Source organism: Podarcis liolepis (genome assembly GCF_965112155.1).
Source record: "Podarcis liolepis genome assembly, chromosome: 1".
Lineage (NCBI taxonomy): Eukaryota > Metazoa > Chordata > Lepidosauria > Squamata > Lacertidae > Podarcis > Podarcis liolepis.
Window position 1 is genome coordinate 12837009 of NC_139554.1, and position 21501 is coordinate 12858509.

The 21501-nt window shown below is 45.9% G+C and overlaps 1 protein-coding gene across 5 annotated transcripts in view; it reads right to left on the reverse strand.

Moving 5' to 3' along the window:
- Positions 1–9865: 9865 nt before the first annotated feature.
- Positions 9866–21501, reverse strand: part of INF2 (inverted formin 2) — a 75834-nt gene continuing 64198 nt past the window's right edge. Inside the window, exons 20-23 of one of the 5 annotated variants that reach the window (XM_083517037.1) lie at positions 20581–20745; positions 17860–18618; positions 16169–16243; positions 9866–13224 (exon numbers count right to left, since the gene is read on the reverse strand). In XM_083517037.1, the coding sequence (XP_083373163.1) occupies positions 16170–16243; positions 17860–18618; positions 20581–20745 (998 nt within the window). In that variant the 3' untranslated portion in view covers positions 9866–13224; position 16169. Of the gene's footprint in view, positions 16247–17859; positions 18619–20580; positions 20746–21501 lie in introns of all 5 variants that reach the window. The other 4 variants (XM_083517039.1, XM_083517036.1, XM_083517038.1 and 1 more) reach the window with 4 other exon arrangements.

The window sequence follows — 21501 nt, forward strand, 5'->3', positions numbered from 1 at the left end:
CCTTTTTGTATAGACTCATTATTTGACAAATGGGAAGAATCTTATTTATCTAAGCAGTGGTGGCTACTACCTGTTATGGGTGACAGGGCAGAAAGTGGGGAGACCAGCTGTAGATTGAGACCTGAGGTTGATTCCCAACTCTCTATGAAGCGAACCATGTCACCTTGTGGGACACCCTTGGACTTCAACTCCACCAGGGCCAGGGCCTTCTCAGTGATGGCTCCGACCTGGTGGAATGCTCTGTCCCATGAGACTAGGGCCCTGCAAGATTTAACTTCCTTCCGCAAGGCCTGTAAGACAGAGCTATTCTGCCTGGCTTTCAATTTGAATTTAGCCTGATCTATTATTCCCCTTCCTTCCCTCCCTCTTCCCTTTTTATGAAGATAACCCGCTCTGGGATCCCACAGCTAATTCTCCCCTCGTCTACTCGCTGGCCCAAATAGGACTAATTTAGCCAGCTAGCCCTGGTGATCATCTAATGTTTATTGGATGGATTTCCCCCCTAAATTGATTTTTGAATTCTGAATTTATTGTTACTCCCATTTTATACTGTATTTTATGCTGTTACAGTGGTACCTCAGGTTACATACGCTTCAGGTTACATATGCTTCAGGTTACAGACTCCGCTAACCCAGAAATAGTGCTTCAGGTTAAGAACTTTGCTTCAGGATGAGAACAGAAATCGTGCTCCGGCGGCGCGGCGGCAGCAGGAGGCCCCATTAGCTAAAGTGGTGCTTCAGGTTAAGAACAGTTTCAGGTTAAGAACGGACCTCTGGAATGAAGTACTTAACCTGAGGTACCGCTGTAAGTGCTTTAAATTTGTTAGCTGCCCTGAGCCCAGTTTTCTGAACCAAGAAGGGCGGGGTTTATTTATTTATTTATCTATTTATTTAGCAGTGTTGTCATGAGGCTTGGAACTGTGCTTTCTAGGCATGGGATGAGCGCAAGCCCGGATGAGCCCTACGCCGCTCTGATGGAGCAGGGCCCCAAACAGCTGAGTGTAAAACTCTTTCCCTACTTACCTATATTAGATGCTGCCGAGAGCCTGATCTCAGCAGAATTCAGTGATGATGAAAATACAAGCAGACTGGTTTACTGGAAGATGTTGGCTGCCCTGCTCCATTATTTATAGCGTGGCATTTTGTGGCTAAGCGCCAGGGAACAGCAAGAGCTGTAGCGGCAGCATCAATGCGCTCAGGAAAACGTGAGCAGAGTGCGCCCAGAATAAACATGGGTACCTGGTCTAACAACCCAGCAAAGCAGATACACAGAGCATCAGAACAAGGGCTGTCAAACAGACCACACGGAGCAAGTTTGAAAGACTGATTTCTATCTGGACAAAGAAAGACTAAACAGTTGGAGAGGCAGGTGTGCTCCTGGGTACTGCAAAGTTTACTCTGGAATGCTCTTCTGTTTGTTATGGCTGGAGGGATTGGCTCTGTCCAGAGGAACTTTTCGGCTCCTGCCCAAATATGGTACCAGTTTCTTAGCTCCCCATCAGGCCTGGCAGGGGAAGGAAGGAAGGAAGGAAGGAAAGAAAGAAAGAAAGAAAGAAAGAAAGAAAGGGAAAGAACTTGCCAGAGGTGACACCCAACACAGCTTTCTTGCGTTATCTGTGGATGTTGTTAAAACTGGATCGAAAGGGAAAGGCAGCCATTGGTATCATACTTGGTTGGCAGATGTCGGAAATGCAGGCGATTTAACTGTCAGTGAAAATGGCCCCAGGGGGAAGAATGCTCCAGAATGATCTTCTATACTGAGATTGTCTTTGGATGCAATCTCACTGCACATCTGAGATGGATGTAAGAAGAGCCTTCTGGATCATGCCAATGTTGGGATACAGCCAGGGAGATAAAGTCCATCATGGCCCCAAGCCGTGTGCCGGACGATCCATCGATCTCTGGTAGGCACGCAGTATCATCGATTAGCGACATGAGTGTCTAGAAAATATCTTGCCAGCAGAAAATATCTGTCAGCAGATAAAGTACAGCAGAAGTCGCACGCAGGAGAGCATTATTTACAAGCTTTATTCAGCGTTGATCAGAACAAAGAAAGACATGACTGTCTGCGTCAGTGTCTCTGACAGAGAGAGAAAACGAAAGCAATAGGAAACATAAACATCCTGTGAACAGGACATGCGCAGACTCTCTGACTCACAAAGCCTGCTCCCTTTTAAGGTGGAACGGAAATATCCTAACAGCCAATGGCCCAACTAGCCCAGTATCCTGTTCCCACAGTGGCCAACCATATGCCCTTGGGAAACCCACAAGCGGGATTTGAGCACAAGGGCCCTGCCCCCTCCTCTAGTTTTCACCACCTGCTTTCAGAAGCATGGTTGCCTCCAACTGTAGTGGCAGAGCCGAGCCATCATGGGTAGTAACCTTCATTAGCCATGAATTTGTCTAATCTTCTTTTAAAGCCATCAAGGTTGGGGAGCCTATAGCCCTCCATAGGCTGTTGAACTACAGCTCCCATCTCTCTCTGGCTGCTGCTTTTGCTGGCTGGGCATGTTGAGAGTTGGAAAGCAATAGGACTTCAGTTGGCCTCATGGAGTCCAGTGGGTCTACAGGACATCTAACGCAGGTCACATCCACATGGTACATTTAAAGGCCTATGGCTTCCCCATAAGAATCCTGGGAACTTTGCTTCCATAAGAGTGCTGGGAATTGTAGATTTGTGAACTACACCTGGTACGCAGGCTAAGACCCTACCTGCCCGCGGACTGTCTCACCAGAGTGGTGCATGCTCTGGTTATCTCCCGCTTGGACTACTGCAACACGCTCTACGTGGGGCTACCTTTGAAGGTGACCCGGAAACTGCAATTAATCCAGAATGCAGCAGCTAGACTGGTGACTGGGAGTGGCCGCCGGGACCACATAACACCAGTTCTGAGAGGTCTGCATTGGCTCCCAGTTCATTTTCGAGCACAATTCAAAGTGTTGGTGCTGACCTTTAAAGCCCTAAACGGCCTCGGTCCTGAAGGAGTGTCTCCACCCCCATCGTTCAGCCCAGACACTGAGATCCAGCGCCGAGGGCCTTCTGGCTGTTCCCTCATTGTGAGAAGTAAGGTTACAGGGAACCAAACAGAGGGCCTTCTCGGTAGTGGCGCCCACCCTGTAGAACACCCTCCCTTCAGATGTGAAGGAAATAAGTAGTTATCCTATCTTTAAAAGACATCTGAAGGCAGCCCTGTTCAGGGAGGTTTTTAATATTTAACGCTGTATTGTTTTTAACACTTGATTGGGAGCTGCCCAGAGTGGCTGGGGAAACTCAGCCAGATGGGCAGGATATAAATAATAAATTATTATTATATTATTATTACAGTTCCTGGGATTCTTTGGGAGAAGCTATGTGTGCTGTAAATGTATGGTGTGGCTGTGATCTTCGAGCCCAACCTTATATACATCTTCTCAGAAATGAGTCCACTTGGGTTCAATGTGGCTTACTTCCTTGTAAGAGGTCTGGATGCAACACCATATGCAACATTGCTTTTCAGATTCAAAAGACAAAGATGGACCATGAGGATTCTTCAACAACAAACAAGATGTTGACCACAGGAGATTGAAATGACAACCCTACTGTAGTTCGGATGTTTTGTTTTGTAAGGCCAGTCCCATGACACACACACATTTTCAATTCTATTCTGGGGACGGACAACAACCACCACCCGCTAATCATGACATGTGAAGAAATTTGGCATGAGGTTTACTTTCACTGAGAAATAACATCTCTCTCTCTTCTTAGTAGAGTTTTGAAAAAGCTGGCTTTATTTAATGCCATACAATGTCCATGATTGTTTGAGCATCAACGTCCTCTCTTCTTGTAAAGATCTTTCATGCTTTTCTTAGAAAATAAAGATCTTCAGTTGGATAATCCAACAACTTTGATGGCATTTCTATCTACTAGTGAAATGACAGGACTATTTCCTACATTTTTGTAGAGTTGGAAGGGACCCCAAGGGTCATCTAGTCCAACCCCCTGCAATGCTGGAATCACAGCTAAAGCATCCATGACAGATGGCCATCCAACCTCTGCTTAAAAACCTCCAAGGAAGGGGAGTCTGCCTCCCCCCAAGGGAGACTGTTCCACTGTCGAACAGCTCTTACTGTCAGAAAGTTCTTCCTGATGTTTAGTCAGAATCTCCTTGTAACTTGAACCCAATACCTTGAGTCCTACCCTCAAGAGCAGGAGAAAACAAACTAGCTCCCTCTTCCAGGTGACAGCCCTTAGGATAGTTGAAGATGGCTATCCTATTTCCTCTCAGTCTCCTCCTTTCCAGGATAAACATACCTAGATCCTTCAACTGTTCCTCATAAGGCTTGGTTTCCAGACAGTTGATGATCTTGGTTGCCCTCTTCTGCACACATTTCAGTAGAGGGCAATAGCAAGGTCAGGGCAGTGTAGACACACCAGCAGAAACAATGGATGAGCTCTGCCAGTGCATCCCTACAGCCCTGATCCCTGCTGCCACACTGCCTCCCCCCCCCCCAATTGCTGCCATTACGGATGGCTGGACTAGCATCCTAAACGGCCTCGGTCCAATACACCTGAACGAGTGTCTCCACCCCCATCGTTCTGCCCAGACACGAAGGTCCAGTGCCAAGTGCCTTCTGGCAGTTCCCTTGCTGCGAGAAGCCAAGTTACAGGGAACCAGGCAGAGGGCCTTCTCGGTAGTGGCACCTGCTCTGTGGAACGCCCTCCCACCAGATGTCAAAGAGAAAAACAACTACCAGACTTTTAGAAGACAACTGAAGGCAGCCCTGTTTAGGGAAGCTTTTAATGTTTAATAAATTATTGTATTTTCATATTCTGTTGAAAGCCACCCAGAGTGGCTGGGGAAACCCAGCCATATGGACAAGGTATGTATGTATGTATGTATAAATAAATATATCTCTAACCTCAGCACCAGAGTCAGGACATCATCCTGACATCTCACTGCTCTAGCTAGTGCCTGCTTGCTACTCTCTCAAATACCACTCATGGCATCCCATGAGCCTAGTGACACATGTGCATGCTGTAAGCTGAAGTATGTGGCCTGTGTCTTCTGCCTCCCTGTTGACTGATAGATGCCTGGCAGGCAGGTGACCAGGCTAGCCCAGGCCAGCAAAAAGCAAGCATTGCAGACTGGGGGAGAAATTGGCTTGACTTCACCTTTTAACACGAGTCTTCCTCTTTTTCAATGACCTAAACACTGTGGGAATTGAATTGCAGAAACCTGCACTTCTCTGAATTTTGCAGTGCTGTTCCCCAACCGAAAGAAAATGTGTTCGGAATGTACCTATTAGGGAGAAAGTGTCCATTAAATGCATATATTAGTGAAAATGACATTGCATATCTTATATCCATTTCGGAGAACTGTGTTTCAATATGTGATATTTGACAGTTTGTTCTCTGCAGCGCTTGACCACAGGCAAAATACGAAATGACATTTAGAGCCGATAGCTGAGATGCAGCCATATTTAATGGACCTGACAATTACCCATGAAACATTTTGAAACGTTCTTAATATTTTGTAGCTGAAATGCTAAGGCATTTTAACAGGATTTGACAACTGACAGCTTATTATATTTCATAGTTGGCACCTGCCAGCATCAAAGCAAGAAATGCCAACAAGTCTAAAGCACTAACGTTTCCAATTTTCGGGTAGAATTTTACCCCCAATTCAAATTTGAAATACTGCATGCAAACTCTTCATAGCAAAATTTGAAATGTGTTCATTTCAACTCGCTGTTTGGGTCATAACACACACACACACACACACGGGGGGGGGGAGATCTGGATCAGCCTCGTTGTTAATATCGTTATTTTATTATTTATACCCTGCCCATCTTAATGTGAACCAAAGTCATTTGCACTTCTGGAAATAATATGCAAAATGAAACACAGCTACCCTTCAAATTTTTCACTTCTCCAAAGTTTGTGAGGCTCTTCTCCAGCCATATGTATATTAGGGGACACAGTGTGTGTGCAAAATGCACATATTTGTGAAAATAACCACATAGAAGTTATATGTTAGATTAGTGAAAAATCTAAAAATGCATTTTGGGGGAAATGGCTTGTCAATTTTTGCAAGAACTTCTAGGTTTTTTAAAAAAAAGGAAATTGGAACGTGGCTTTGCTCCTCTCTCCCGTGAACTGTTCACTGGTCATAGGAAGCTGCTAATGCACAAACCTCGCACAGAGAGAGGAAAAATGGGGACATCGTCTTGCAAAGGGTGAGCATTAGGCCAAAATTTCATTTCAGCCAGTGTGGTGTTGAGATGCAGCACGGAGCAGTTTAACTAAGACTGGGGGATTTATTTTTTTAAAAAAAGGTAAAGGGACCCCTGACCATTACGTCCAGTCGCAAACGACTCTGGGTTTGAAGCGCTCATCTCGCTTTATTGGCCAAGGGAACTGGCGTACAGCTTCCGGGTCATGTGGCCAGCATGACTAAGCCGTTTCTGGCGAACCAGAGCAGTGCACAGAAACGCCGTTTACCTTCCCGCTGGAGCGGTACCTATTTATCTACTTGCACTTTGACGTGCTTTCAAACTGCTAGGTTGGCAGGAGCAGGGACCGAACAACGGGAGCTCACCCTGTTGCAGGGATTCGAACCACCGACGTTCTGATCGGCAAGTCCTAGGCTCTGTGGTTTAACCCATAGCACCTTAAATCTGTGGGGATGATTAGGGAGGCAGGAGAGGATATATTATGTAATGATATCCTTCCTAACTTGCGCTAGCAAGTTCCATATTCTGGCAGAGTCCCCTTTTTTAAATTACGCAGTGATCAACTTGTTGCTGACTCATCTGAGTCTTACTATTAAAGATTCCTTCCTGGTAAAATCCCTTCTGATCCCTCTTAAAACGAATAAACACAAGAATCTGATTAACATTAATATAAAAGTAGTTTACTTACAGATTCATTCATGTTCACAAACATATCCCTGAAGGCAGGCTTAGGTTGCATAACTACTATAACTATTCCTTAAAGGTCCTTATAGTTAAAGTTATGGTTTTCCCAGTAGGGATGTATGGAAGTGAGAGCTGGACCATAAAGAAGGCTGATCGCCGAAGAATTGATGCTTTTGAATTATGGTGCTGAAGGAGACTCTGGAGAGTCCCGTGGACTGCAAGAAGATCAAACCCATCTATTCTGAAGGAAATCAGCCCTGAGTGCTCACTGGAAGGACAGATCCTGAAGCTGAGGCTCCAATACTTTGGCCACCTCATGAGAAGAGAAGACTCCCTGGAAAAGACCCTGATGTTGGGAAAGATGGAGGGCACAAGGAGAAGGGGACGACAGAGGACGAGATGGTTGGACAGTGTTCTCAAAGCTACCAGCATGAGTTTGACCAAACTGCGGGAGGCAGTGGAAGACACGAGTGCCTGGCATGCTGTGGTCCATGGGATCACGGAGAGTCGGACACGACTAAACGACTAAACAACAACAACATTCCTTAAATAAGTTAATCCCAAGTGATTGTGACTAAGCAGTCACTTCTCCAAACACACAGCAACATACAAAATGGAAAACACACACTGGTCAGAACATGGAGGCCGTGTACTCCTCCATGCTGGTACAACAGACCACACCCTCTTGCAAGTCTGTTCCAGCTCAGGAGGAAACAGGAAGTCTTCTCCTGAGTGGTACAAAACATCCCCTAACATGTCCACTGTAGGAATGCTGTACTTGACTGCAGTTTTACATCCTGCAAAATCCCCACTTGGCCATGATGCTTCTCTGGGGTGACCTTGGGGCTAGTCACTGTCTCTCAGCATGACCTACCTCAAAGGGTTGTTGTGAGGATAAAATGGGCGGAGGGGGAAGAACCACATATGCTGTCTTGAAGGCGAGCTATAAATACAGTAAATGCATTAATTGATCCATACATAAGTAAACTCCATTTATGCTGACTTACAGCACGGGACAAAAAAAACCAAAAACGTCAGCTGCTCACTCGAGGGAAGATGGAGCCACCTGCTGGGCAAATTGTATTATCTGTATAACATACTTCATATATAATATGCCTGGTTTTCTTTCAGATGTTTGTTCTCCTGTTGGTTAACTGTGGCAGCGGTGGTGGCGGGGGGGGGGGGGAGGAAACCCGAACTAAACTAAACACCTACATCTCCAGAAGCTGCATAATCTTGATTAAGAGCTTTATAAATGAAGCTACGTTATGGATACAAGTGAGGTGATAGTCGGAGGAGAGCTGAATCGAAAAGCTTACCAAAAAAATGTAGTGTGATAAAGCAGGGCTGCCATGGATTTTGTTACTAAAATGAGCACGTCTCTCGAAAGGTTGCAGACTTTGGCTCGGCAGAGGAACATTCACCCAGAATTTGTGAATTTTGCGCTAGGAGAGTGGATGCAATGTTGAAAGCTCTAGAACCTAAGATGCCTCAAGCTTGCCCCTTGTTCAGATCACTTTCCTGCTCTCCAGGGCCTAAGTGTTAGACCTGTATATACAGCCCAGGGAATCCCCTTGACTTCACTGCCCATGAGCTAGGAGTGGGCTGACCTTTCTTGAAGACAGGGGCTGAATCTTACCTGAAATTTATGAGATGGCTGAGGGTTTGTTTGTTTTTGCTCTGCTTTTTAACATCTCTGGCACCCTCCCAGGAGTGATGTGATATCAGATTGCATGATGCCGCTCTGAAGACCTTCTGAGATGTGTGTCTCTGTGTGTATAGAATTTGCTTTCTGACTTCTAGCAGTGATGTATCTACAGTTTCACTTGCAAACTGCTTAGTGTGTGGTTTGACTCAGCAGCATGGAAACATTCTGTCTAAAAAACAAACCAGTGCGTTGTGGTGGCCAGAGCACTGTTCTAGGATGTGGGAGACCTGGGTTCAAATTTTCACTCAGCCGTGAAGCTCACCTTGGGACAGTCACTGCTTCTCCACCTAACCTACCTCAATGGGGTGTTGTGAGGCTAATATGGTGTGGGGGAAGAATCCTTATCATGCCACCTTATCATAGAATTGTAGAGTTGGAAGGGATCCCTAGGGGTCATCTAGCCCAACCCCCTGCAATGCAGGAATCTCAACTAACGCATCCATGACAGATGGCCATCCAACCTCTGCTCATTGGAGGAAAAGGTCAGATATAATCACAAAAATAAATAAAATAACATTGAGTCACTGGCCTAGAGGGTGGGTTAGGCACTTTATTGTATGTCTCTTCTAATGTAAAGGTAAAGGGACCCCTGACCATTAGGTCCAGTCGAGGATGACTCTGGGGTTGTGGCGCTCATCTCGCTTTACTGGCCGAGGGAGCCGGCGTACAGCTTCCGGGTCATGTGGCCAGCATGACTAAGCCGCTTCTGGCGAACCAGAGCAGCGCACGGAACCACCGTTTCCTTTCCCGCTGAAGTGGTGCCTATTTATCTACTTGCACTTTCGTGCTTTCGAACTGCTAGGTTGGCAGGAGTTGGGACTGAGCAACAGGAGCTCACCCCGTCGTGGGGATTCGAACCACCGACCTTCTGATCAGCAAGTCCTAGGCTCTGTGGTTTAACCCACAGCGCCACCTGCGTCCCTCTCCTAATGTACACATTTTAAATTTAGTATTTCTGCAAATGCCACATGGGTTTTGCCACACTTGGGAGCAAAAATCTCAAGTCACTCTGAATGCAAATGGGTCTTACTCCCAAGTTGCAGGACTTCAACCGTGAAGAGAAGAAGCCACGTTGTGAGTGGTGTTTGATGGATCTGGAGGGGTTGGCAGGAGATCGCAATTCTGCACATTCTAGCACTTTTCATATTTTCATTTTTGTGTGTGCCCCTTTGGGTTCTGTTTTGGGGGACCCTAAAATATAATAAACCATAATTCTCATGCAACTTTTTTTCAATTAAAAAAAGAGGCAGACTTAGAGGAGTATATTTAATACAAGCCAGTTTATTGCACTCAGGAAGTAGGCATATACACAGAGTTGGAGCAGTTACGTTGTGAAATCATCATTAGTCCTTCCAGAGCTGGACAAGGCTGCCCTCTTCCTTAAAAACCAAGGCTTTCTACCAAAGTCCCACTGAATTCCTGCTTCTTCCATCTTGGGTTGGTGGAGGGACAGTAACATTGTACGAACCAGACCATTCATCCATCTAGCTCAGTATTGTCTTCTCTGGCAGTGACTTTTCTGGGGTCTCTGGCAGGTGATACCCTCAACTCTACTTGGAGAGGCTGGGAACGAACCTAGAAACCTCTGCATGCCAGACAGATGGTCTACCACTGAGCATCGGTCTTCCCTCAATCCAGCCCCCTAGCCCCCTATTGTCTATGCATTTGTTTGGTCCATGAGTTTGGTCTGGTGCTCTGTTGTTTGCCTGAAAAGTGTCCCTTTCTGCTCACTATGCCTTGCAGAGATCAAGCCCTGACCTACTTTTTGGGGTTTTGCCTAGGTGGTTGGCCACAGGGAGATAAATGCCTAGCTGTTCCAAGGCTAGGTCAGGGCTAGATAACAGGACTTTGCAAACAAAACCTTCTCCAAATATGACATGCACAACCAGTTTTAAGGTGCCCTAAGTATTCTCGTGATCTTTTCGACAAAACGAAATCCTGTGGTCACCAAAAAATGAAATGGCCAGAACTGGTTGCCCGCCGAGTCAGTGTTAGGCAAAATAAGCCACCATATGACACCCATCTCAATTCAGCAGAGCGTCTAGCCTCTTGTAAGTCATTAACAAGAATTTGTGCAATTAATATTGTTACTAAGCTCAGCATATAAAATTATTTCCATACTTTCAACGTGATATTTCAATGTCACCTGGGTAAAATATACAGAAGGGGGCAGCTATGTACATATCCAACAGAAATAAACAATGACGTAAATCACTTCTTAGGATAGATTATGTAAGGTTCCAATTAGTGAACACCAAAAGGTTTTAAGTTCATTAAAGCCACATAGCCTGTACAGAATCCCTCGAGTTCAGGCAGTGAAAAACAACAACAACCCCAAACAAAGCAGGTTTTGAAATCCAGAGGTTTCTCGTGGAAAGGTTTTGAGGGAAAAGCTTTTAGGGAGTTAAGGATGTTAATACTTTGGCAAGTGTTTTTTCTGGCAAAGACACACAGAATTGTGGGGCGCAGGGTTCGTGTGTTGCTGAGCTGAAGGCAGGAAAAGAGTTAGGACACCCTCCCAGTCCAGAGTTCAGCTGATTCAGGCTGGATCTACACTGACCTGTTCAATGTTATTAGAACGATCTATCATTCCAAAACATCACAGGGCATTCTGGCAATTTTAAAGCATTTCCACACCTTGTTTTCTCCGTAAAAATGCTGTTTCCCTACTGCCAGTTCTTGGTTACTCTGCAGCGCCCTCTTGTGCCACATTTTAATAATGCATTATGAACGTTAAAAGTAGGATGCAATGTGTCCATCTGTGTTATGAAAACCCTTCCTTAACTTTATAAACCATGAGTTTAGATCTATCGTGTGTGAGGCAGAAGTGACTATTACCACTTCAGGCTGCAGGAAGGGGGTGGTCGTAGCTTTTGAACGGACTTCAGTCTATAGCAACTAACTTATCTACAGAAAAGGGCTTTAGCCGGGTCTGTTGTGTTAGCTTCCAACTTTCAGGGATTTCTCTCTTTTTTTAAAAAAATAATAATAATCCAAGCCTGCATTCAAAACTGCCACTCCCCAGGGGGAAGGAGATTTAGCCCAGCCAGCTGTGCTAGTTTTCTACTTCCAGGGATTTAAAAAACAATATATATGTATATATAAACAATATATATGTATAAGCATCCAAAAACATCACCTCGTTCTGAAGTCATGCAGCCCCATTTTATCTCTTTAGGACCTGACCACTTCATTCAGAGGCCTGCGTAGACTGGGCTTTTTGTCTGAAGTAACTGGAACATAGGAACATAAGAAGGTCCTTGCCTGATCAGGCTAAGCCCAGGACCCTGTTCTCACAGCGGCCAACATGACGCTGATGGGAAACCCGCAAGAAGGCCTTGAAAACAGCACTCTCCCTGCTTGTGATTCCCAGCAACAGTGGAGGCAGAAGATAGCCATTGTGCCTAGTAGCCATTGATGGACTTATTGTCCATGGAGATGGAACACTATGTCGGGATTTGCTGGAGCGAGTATGTCTGTTGGAAGCAGGCTATCCAAGCCACATACTGGAATATATTCCTGGCAGTAAAGTATTCTTAAGACTCTGGACTGGTCCTGTCCATCCAGGCTGTGCACAGAGGGGCTATAAATGGTTTCCTGTTTGAGCTGGGACCTTGACTGAACAACAAGGTCTTCCTGGCTCTAAAGTGTTTCTGTGCATTCCTGGGCTTCAACTCCCTGCTGACCTGTGGCAGCTGCCCATGGCTCATCATTGACACAGCAGATGATGTGTTTGATGCATAAATGCTGGGAGTTTATGCAGAATAGGTCTGCATGGATAGTGTCATTCTAAAGTTTAGTCACTAGGTGGCACTAAATCTAGTTGTATCTGAGTGGAGTCAGGCACTTCCCTTTGCTGTTCTGTTCTTGCTTAAAAATCAATGAAGTTCTTGTTTAGCTTCCTGACTGTTGGGTTCTCATATATCAGTGCCATTACCTAAAATGGGAACTGTGTATTATTTGGTACGTTTACAAGTTTGAAAGAGTAAGCTTTGATGAAAAGATCTTGGGATTTCCTGTTCGCCTTCCTGCACCACTTGCTTGCTTGCGTCTGGTGAGGCCTTATAGCATTGCCAAATTTGTTATTTCAGTTGGAACAGGAGCGTGGGTCTTTGTAGGAACAGACACAGCAGAGCATTTGCATTTCATGTAACAACAGTAACAAACAACAAACAACACAACCTTGGTCCCGCATATCTTTCAATGGCCAGCGCCATTTATACAGTCATTTAATGGAAGCCCTTCCAATAGGAAGTTGAAAGTGTTGGCTTGAATTATCCCTGCCATTGGGTCCTAGAGGCACAATTTAGGCCACATCTCCCTCGGCTTCTGCAGGCATTCGATCTGTGAGTTACCCAGAGTGGTTCATCCAGTGTGACACTGACCAGAGGCCTGTCGCAACAGCATGAAACCGGGAGGGAGTTTATATAGAATTAGAACTTCACATAAGGCACGTATGTTTGGAAATCTCTCGCATCTGGGTGCTACCTATTAAATACCCACCGTCACCCTAGGAGAAAAAAACAACCCCACCTCTACCCCCGTTACCATGGCTACCTTCCATAGCATATGTTACTGAAGAATGTGCTTCTTTTTATTTTTTCTGTCTCGCTGCGCCACCTGTAAAGGAAAGGACACATCAATTTCCTTAGTGCCATTTTGAAGCAAAGGGGTTGCTTAGTTTGGAGCATCATGTACGATCTCTGTCCGCGCTGCAATCTGTTTAGCTCTAACACTGCTGCAGCTTCATGTGCCATTTTTTTCCTGGGGAGATGACTGAGAGTTTTAGCAGTCTACAAACCTCCCAAGCTGAAAGGGATACTGAAATTTGAGAGTTCCACTTTGGTTCTATGGTGGGGGAGAGGGAGCAGTTTATAAATATTGCGGATAAATGATTTTTTGCCTTGACTTGTGTTTTCAAGTGAATGCATTACTGGGAGGTGTGGAATGAAAATGTCTACAACAGCCTCCAACAGAAGCAGTTCTTACATTCGCCAAAGTCACTATGCGTATAAAGGCTATATTGACAGCATAGCTATTAAGATGAACATTTTATAACTTCTTTTAAAAACTGTACTTGAGCTTCTTGATTTTTGTTCATCTTCATGGACTGATTGGAAGATTTTCCTTTTTCGCGGGGTGTGTGATTGAGAATAGGGAACTCTGAATAGGATATTTACTGAACAAAGTGCTCTTATGGAAAAAGACTGGCCATTTGTGGACAATTATTGGGATCTCTTGGGAGAGATCTTCCATATCGTTTCCAGTACGGGTATTTACAGAGTTAGCTGGGTAAGGGTGTGGGAATGGAAGGCCTGGTAAAACAAACACGCTGGTCATATAACAAGGCGTTTAGAGACCACATGTCATTGATTCATTGGGTTATGTTATGGTGGCTTGCAATCAGAAGGCAAAGGAGGAGTAACTATGCAATTTCAGGATATTCTTCTTCTTGTTTCTTGACACTTTGTCCTCCCCAAACACCCTCCAGGCATCTTGGACTACAACATCCATTGTGCCTGACAACGGACCATGCTTGCTGGGAGTGATGGGACTTGGAGTGCGGCAACATCTAAAAGGCCACAGATGGGGGGGAATGCCTGCTTTACACCACCGAAGGCAAAATCTGAGTGGAGTCTCAGTGAGCAATGGAAGAACTGAAGAGTCCTTTGGATATCCAACAGCAGCGCAAACCCACCATCAGATTATCAGGACTTTGATCCAGATTTATGTCACAGCTCCATTGAACAAAGGAGTCTTTGGTGGTGGTGGGTTGGTGACTCACAGATACGCCCAGTGCTTTTTTTCTGGGGGCGATGCAGGGGTACGTATACCCCTAAACATCTTGTGAATCTTTGTACTTTTGTCCATTTATCCTTGGTTTTCAAACAGCCTAGTTCTCAAACGTTTTGGCTCCCAAGCGCCGCAAACCCGGAAGTGACTGTTCCGGTTTGCGAACTATTTTTGGAAGCCGAATGTCCTATGGGGCTTCCGCAGTGTCCGATTGGCTACAGGAGCTTCCTGCAGCCAATCAGAAGCCGTGCTTTAGTTTTCGAACGTTTTGAAAATTGAACGGACTTCTGGAACGGATTCCATTCAACTTCCAAGGTACATCTGTACTGTATTTATTTCCCCCGATTTGTATAAAATGATGATCTTCTTGAGTCAAAATGAGAGTACCACTAAACATATTTTTTTAGAAAAAAAGCACTGGATACACCTGTCTGTGCACTGTGACCCTGCTGTCTGGAATAGGGTGGCCATGTGTCCTATTTCACAGAGGAAAGTCCTCTATTTTAAAGACCCGTTTAAATGCAACCCTAAGAAGGCAGAGCAGGTGGGCCATGAAGTTGCTCCTCAAAAACACCTTGTAAACCTGTGGGTAAGGACTGTCTTGTTTTGATCCAACCATACATCTAATATTGTACTTAATGTAGATATACTATTGTGTTTTATGTGTTCTGTTTTCTTCCTACCTTCTCTACTGGCTATTGACCAATATGCACTTTGAATTAGGAATCTTTAGTTTGAGATCGGCCCAAGTTAAGGGGTTGTGGTAAGGACTGCAAACACGAGAAGTGGTTTCAACCTGCCAAAGCACTGTGCAAACAATAAGAGTTATATTATTAAAGGTGAAGGACCCCTGGATGGTTAAGTCCAGTCAAAAGTGACTATGGGGTTGTGGCGCTCATCTCGCTTTTAGGCTGAGGGAACTGGCATTTTTCCACAGACAGCTTTCTGGGTCATGTGGCCAGCAGGACTAAACTGCTTCTGGTGCAATGGAACACTGAGACGGAAACCAGAGCACATGGAAACGCCGTTCACCTTCCTGCCGGAGCAGTATCTATTTATCTACTTGCACTGGTGTGCTTTTGAACTGCTAGGTTGGCAGGAACTGGGACAGAGCAACGAGAGCTCACTCCGTTGCAGGGATTCGAACCGCCAACCTTCGGATCGGCAAGTCCAAGAGGCTCAGTGGTTGAGACCACAGCGCCACCCGTGTACCTATATTACTAGAGTTATATTATTAGAGTGTTTCAACAATGGATTGGGCCCAGTGCGCAGAATGGTTTGGGCTGAAGTCTTCACTCAAAGCTCTATTTTGCCATGAAGTTCAATGGATGGCTGTGGGAAAGCCTCAGTTTCATTCTACTGTTGCAAAGAAGGAGAACATAACTGAAATTGCATTTTTACAGGATTTTAAGGTATGGAAAACAGAAATCAAGACGAAAAGGACACCCGTAATCCCCACACGCCTGACAACATTAAACGATTCAACAGGAGACGTAAATTTTCCTGTGAGGAAACAATGATTGGCTTGACACAAAAAAAGGTAAGACCTTGGACCCAATCCTGAGCAACTAGGAGTTTTGCTAGTGGCTCCAGTAGCTACAGAGATTGGACCCGGATGGCAAAATTACACACACGAAAAGAATATAGCGCATATAATTAGCCATTACAGAGGCAGAAGCACAGCTTTACGTGGCAATGATCATTAGGCATGGGAAGTCCCAAACGAGACGGTTAGTTCACACAGAGAAGCTGCCCCCGGTGGTTTACATACCTCACTGCAACTCACAACCTCTTTTTGCTTTATTATCTCCAGTATCAACCATCGCTTTTAAATCAGTGTCAACCACTGCTTTCAAATAAAAGAGAGACGCTGAATGTAGCCAGGTGATTAGCAATACCAAAACTGTTAACAACATGGCCATTCGGGCCAAAGGTCAGCGGGATGTCACAAAGAAGTCGCTTGATTAAAGACGTCTTAGCCGGTTAACCTCGGGAGCTTTAGTTGATCAGTCATAATTAATGAACTGATGACGCTTGCATACAAGTTAAGCAAGAGCTCTGAAGCAGAAAGGCAGACGTCCATCTTTGTTTTTGTTTTTTTTGTAGGATGGATGTATGCATTTGCAAGGAATGAAAATGCAGAGGTCCAGCTGTATGGCATCATAATTATTCTCTTGGAGGTTCAATAACTATTGTCAATGCCTACCAGCCACAATAGTTATGATCTACATCTATTGGCAGAAGCAGAATGACACTGAGTATGAGTTGCTGGGAATCACAACCGAGGAGAGTGCTGTTGCACTGTTTGTGGGCTTCCCATGGGCATCTAATTGGTAGATTAGATGAGGGGGAGGGAAGAAATAATCTAATTTAGGTATACAGTGGTACCCTGGTACTCAAACGGCTTGGCTCTAGAACAAATCAGCTTCTAAATGCTACAAACCTGGAAGTGAGTGTTCCGGTTTGTGAACGTTTTTTGGAAGCCAACGTTTTTCGGGAGGGAAGAAATAATCTAATTTAGGTATACAGTGGTACCCTGGTACTCAAACGGCTTGGCTCTAGAACAAATCAGCTCCTAAATGCTGCAAACCTGGAAGTGAGTGTTCCAGTTTGTGAACGTTTTTCGGAAGCCAAACGTTTGACGCGGCTTCCGATTGAGTGCAGGAAGCTCCTGCAGCCAATCGGAAGCCGCGTCTTGGTTTTTGAACTGTTTTGGGAGTCAAATGGACTCCCGGAACGGATTAAGTTCAAGAACCAAGGTACCACTGTAAATAAGCTTCAGCTTCCTGTCCATTATATAAAAGTATACCTCCAATAACACTTAGCCAACAATTTTCAGATATTCTGTTTCGAAACGGGATTTGGTGGAGAGGGGATTTGGTGTTCTCCCAGCCACTCAGATTTCTCACCACTTATTTACTGGACCAGTGTGCACCTTTTTTTCTTTTTTACCCTCAAGATGCCAGAGGGAGGGCAGACAGAACCCTCGGAGCTGGCTACAAACCTCGCCAGGTGGCCACATCTCATTGGCTGTGTCACAAAGTCAAATCAGAGTAAGGGAATGGAAGCGTTGCCCTTGGTCGGAGTTGACTTCGCAAGGAAGTTGCGTAGCCAATCGGATTTGGCTATGCGATGGCGACATCTGAAGCTACCTCAGGCTAACGCCAGTCCTTGCTGCCCATGGTTTCTTATCTTGCAGTTGCGAACTGCCCTGAGATCTATGGATAACGGGCGGTACCAAAACGTAATAAATAAATAAATAAATAAATAAATAAATGTGCCAGGCAGAAGTAGGGAGTGTGGCTGCCATTCCCAAAGGAGATGAACGCTTTGCCCTTTCCCCCCATCCCTGAAAATCTCCAAAAGAGAGAGGGCAGGTCTGCCTGAATGAGGCCCGTGAGCGAGCTAGCTAAGTTCGGCTCAGTCTTGACCTCCAGCAATTACAATTCAAAAAGGGCTTACTTGAGTTGCTCTTGCTGTGCCTTTTCTTCTTCTTTCGCTTTGAGGAGCCCCTTTGGCCCTCCTTGTCGGCAAGGGCTTGCTCCGGAGGGACCGCCGCAGAGCACGAAGAATCCGTCACCGGCTCCTCCGAGAAGGACTTCTCCTGAGAGATGTCCACCAGAGAGTCTATAGAAGGTTCTTTGTTTTCCTTGAACGCTTCTTTCGGCGCCTCCGGGGTTAGTAGCTCTGTGGTATGTCCAGGATCTTCCTCCTTTCTGCCGCTTTTCCTGATGGCACCGCTCACCTGGTCATTTGGATTTAAGCCGTTCTGCGAACAAACCAGTTCTGTTCCGCCAGCTGGGTCTCCAGAGCTTAATGAAATAGTTTCGCTTCCAAGGCCTGAGGTGCTGCTCCCAAACTTGATGAAGGAGGTCGACTGGGACAACACCAAGTCATTGAAGTCCACGTTGTCCTGGGCGCTACAAGGGACGGCCCCCTCTTGCATGCTTGTGCTGTTTCCTGATTTTCCGCCTCCCTCCAGTGGAAACGAATTCAAGGAATTCGTCTCAGTACCAGGCCGGGTTGGAGAACATCTCCCACTCCCCACTCCGGGAACGGGCTTGTCAGAAGCCACGGGGTCAGCGACAGCCTCCTGCGTCTTAACTGGGGTTACGACATCCGAAGCTGTTTTTTCTACTTGATTCTGGAGCTTCGTTTGCGCAACCACATCCTTTCCCCCTTCCTCCTTCGCTGGGTCTTTGGCAGGCTGGACACTTTGGCCTGAAAAAAATTGACAAAATACACAAGGATCAGATCCATCTCTGAGGGTTTTTTGTGAATGAGAAAGAAACACACTGTCGGACAAACATTGAGGCTGTTCCTGAGTTTCCCTAGTGCCAGCCCCCATCAAGACTTTCTGGTTTCTCCACCTCTCTTTCTTAAAGGTAAAGGTAAAGGGACCCCTGACCATTAGGTCCAGTCGTGACCGGCTCTTGGGTTGCGGCGCTCATTTCGCTTTACTGGCCGAGGGAGCCGGCGTACAGCTTCTGGGTCATGTGGCCAGCATGACGAAGCCGCTTCTGGCGAACCAGAGCAGCACACGGAAACGCCGTTTTCCTACCCGTCAGAGCGGTACCTATTTATCTACTTGCACTTTGATGTGCTTTCGAACTGCTAGGTTGGCAGGAGCAGGGACTGAGCAACGGGAGCTCACCCCATCGCGGGGATTCGAACCGCCGACCTTCTGATCGGCAAGTCCTAGGCTCTGTGGTTTAACCCACAGCGCCACCTGCGTCCCTTACCGCTCTTTCTTAGTAATGCGAGTTTCCCTGCCCTTCCTTTATTCTACCGCCTGCCATTGGGGGAAATGGGAAATGTGATGTGTTGCCACATGCTGAGTAACTGTTGATGTGGCAGTGTTGTGTAGTGGCTAGAGCAGGCATAGGCAAACTTGGCCCCCCAAATGTTTTGGGACTACAACTCCCATCATCCTTGGCTAACAGGACTAGTGGTCAGGGATGATGGGAGTTGTAGTCCCGAAACATCTGGAGGGCCGAGTTTGCCTATGCCTGGGCTAGAGCATCAGCCTTGGAACTGGGCAGGGGTGCCCTCCTGAATAAAATATTGGGTGGGGGCAGGTAAGCCCCATCCTGCATAACTGATCACATGATGCGGTACGCACACACCATTTGAATGGCAAAGCCCATCAATTTTGGGGGGGGCCCAGCCCCCTCAAATATTTTATTGACTCCTATGGACCTGGGAGAAGAGGGTTCAGAGCCCCACTCAGCCATGAAACTCACTGGGTGACCTTGAGCTGGTTACTGCCTTGCCGCCTATCCTACCTCACAAGGTTGTTGTCAGCGTTAAATGAGGAGGGAGAGAACAGCACACACCACCTTTAGCTCCTTGGAGAAGACGGTGGGATATAAATTGAATGTCCTTGGGTTGCTGCTTTCTAGCTCAGCCTCCTATTTGCCCTGACGTCTAGTCCCAGCCTCCGAAATGGTAAATTCCAGATTCCGCCACACGGGGGCTCAGTCAGATGAAATGCTACTCACACAAAGCAGCATTGCACAGATGCTCTGGGTATCAGCTGCTGGGACCTGTTGTGTTCAGGTTCTGCTTGCAGGCTTCCCATTGGAATCAGGTCCCATAGGCCACTTTGAGAACAGAATGCCTGTCTAGGTGGACCTTTGCCACCTAAGCAAGCAGGAAATCTTATTTTCTCAAAATCCCCACCCCCTGTCGCCACCAAAAAGAGCAATTGTTTATGGGACAAGGCTGTCCATAAAATTAAAAAACCCATTTTCATTGCAGTGATGGGTGGATTTTTGCGACTGCAAGTTGTTTAAATCTGTTTTAATGTTGTATTTGATCTTGCCCTGGGATATCAGGGTAAAGGGTGGGTAACAGCATGTTAGTTTTAACAACAACAGCAGCAGAAACAGCAATTGCTACTACAGTCGTACCTTGGAAGTCAAACGAAATCCGTTCCAGAAGTCTGTTCGACTTCCAAAACGTTCACAAAATCACGGCTTCCGATTGGCTGCAGGAAGCTCCTGCAGCTAATGGGTAGCCGCGGAAGCCCCGTTGGAACGTTCGGCTTCCAAAAATAGTTCTCAAACCAGAACAGTCACTTATGGGTTTGCAGCGTTCAGGAGCCAAAACGTCCGAGAACTAGGCTGTTCGAAAACCAATATATGACTGTATTACTACGACTTTTGGATTTGCTGTTCTTACCATTTTCTTTCCCTTTCTGTGGTTGACTGGGTGATGTCTTCGCGGGTGTGTCTGTATCGGCTTTGTTCCTGGCTGTTTTCCTCAGCTGGAACCCCTTCCTGATGTCAGCCAGCAAAGCATCGATAACACACACTTCGTCTTGCTTCACAGCTCCTTTCTTAACTGCTGGTGGAAATAGAGGAGAGAGTTAGCCGGATGATCAGTGTGATGGGCTGCTGACATGCTGGGGCTTCTGAATTTCAAAAAGAAGGTACTTATATTTAAGCTGCCATGAGATGTAGTGATGGCTGCCATCCTGGATGGCTTTAAGAAAGGATTAGACAAAACCACAGAGGATTAATTGTTAATTGTTGTTGCCCCAAACATCTGGAGAGCATGTTGTATTTATTTTACTGTTGTTAGCCGCCCTGAGTCCGGCTTTGGCTGGCGAGGGCGGGATATATTATTATTATTATTATTATTATTATTATTATTATTATTATTATCTGGTTGGTGGAAGAAGAATACAGTGGCACCTCGGTTCTTGAACATAATCCATTCTGGAAGACCATTCAAGTTCTAAAGCGCTCGAAAACCGCGGCCACAAAGGGCTGCCTGCAAATTCAGTTGAGAAAATTGAAAAACAACCAGCGTTCGACTTCCGAGGCACGTTCAAAAACAGAAGCATTTACTTCCGGGTTTTCGGCGTTGGGGTTCCGAAATGTTCGTCAACGGAGACGTTTGAGAACTGAGGTACCACTGTAGTTTAATTGAAACTTTTTACTTAATTTCCTTCCATGCAGTGTGCTGCCCTCTGGCAGCCTTCACCATTATTCTTTCCCTAGCAGTATGGCTACATGATCCCAAAAGCCATCATATTGGTGATCCTGAGAGGCAGAACGAGGAAAAGCCGTTAACATCTATTTCACTTGTACTCCAGGT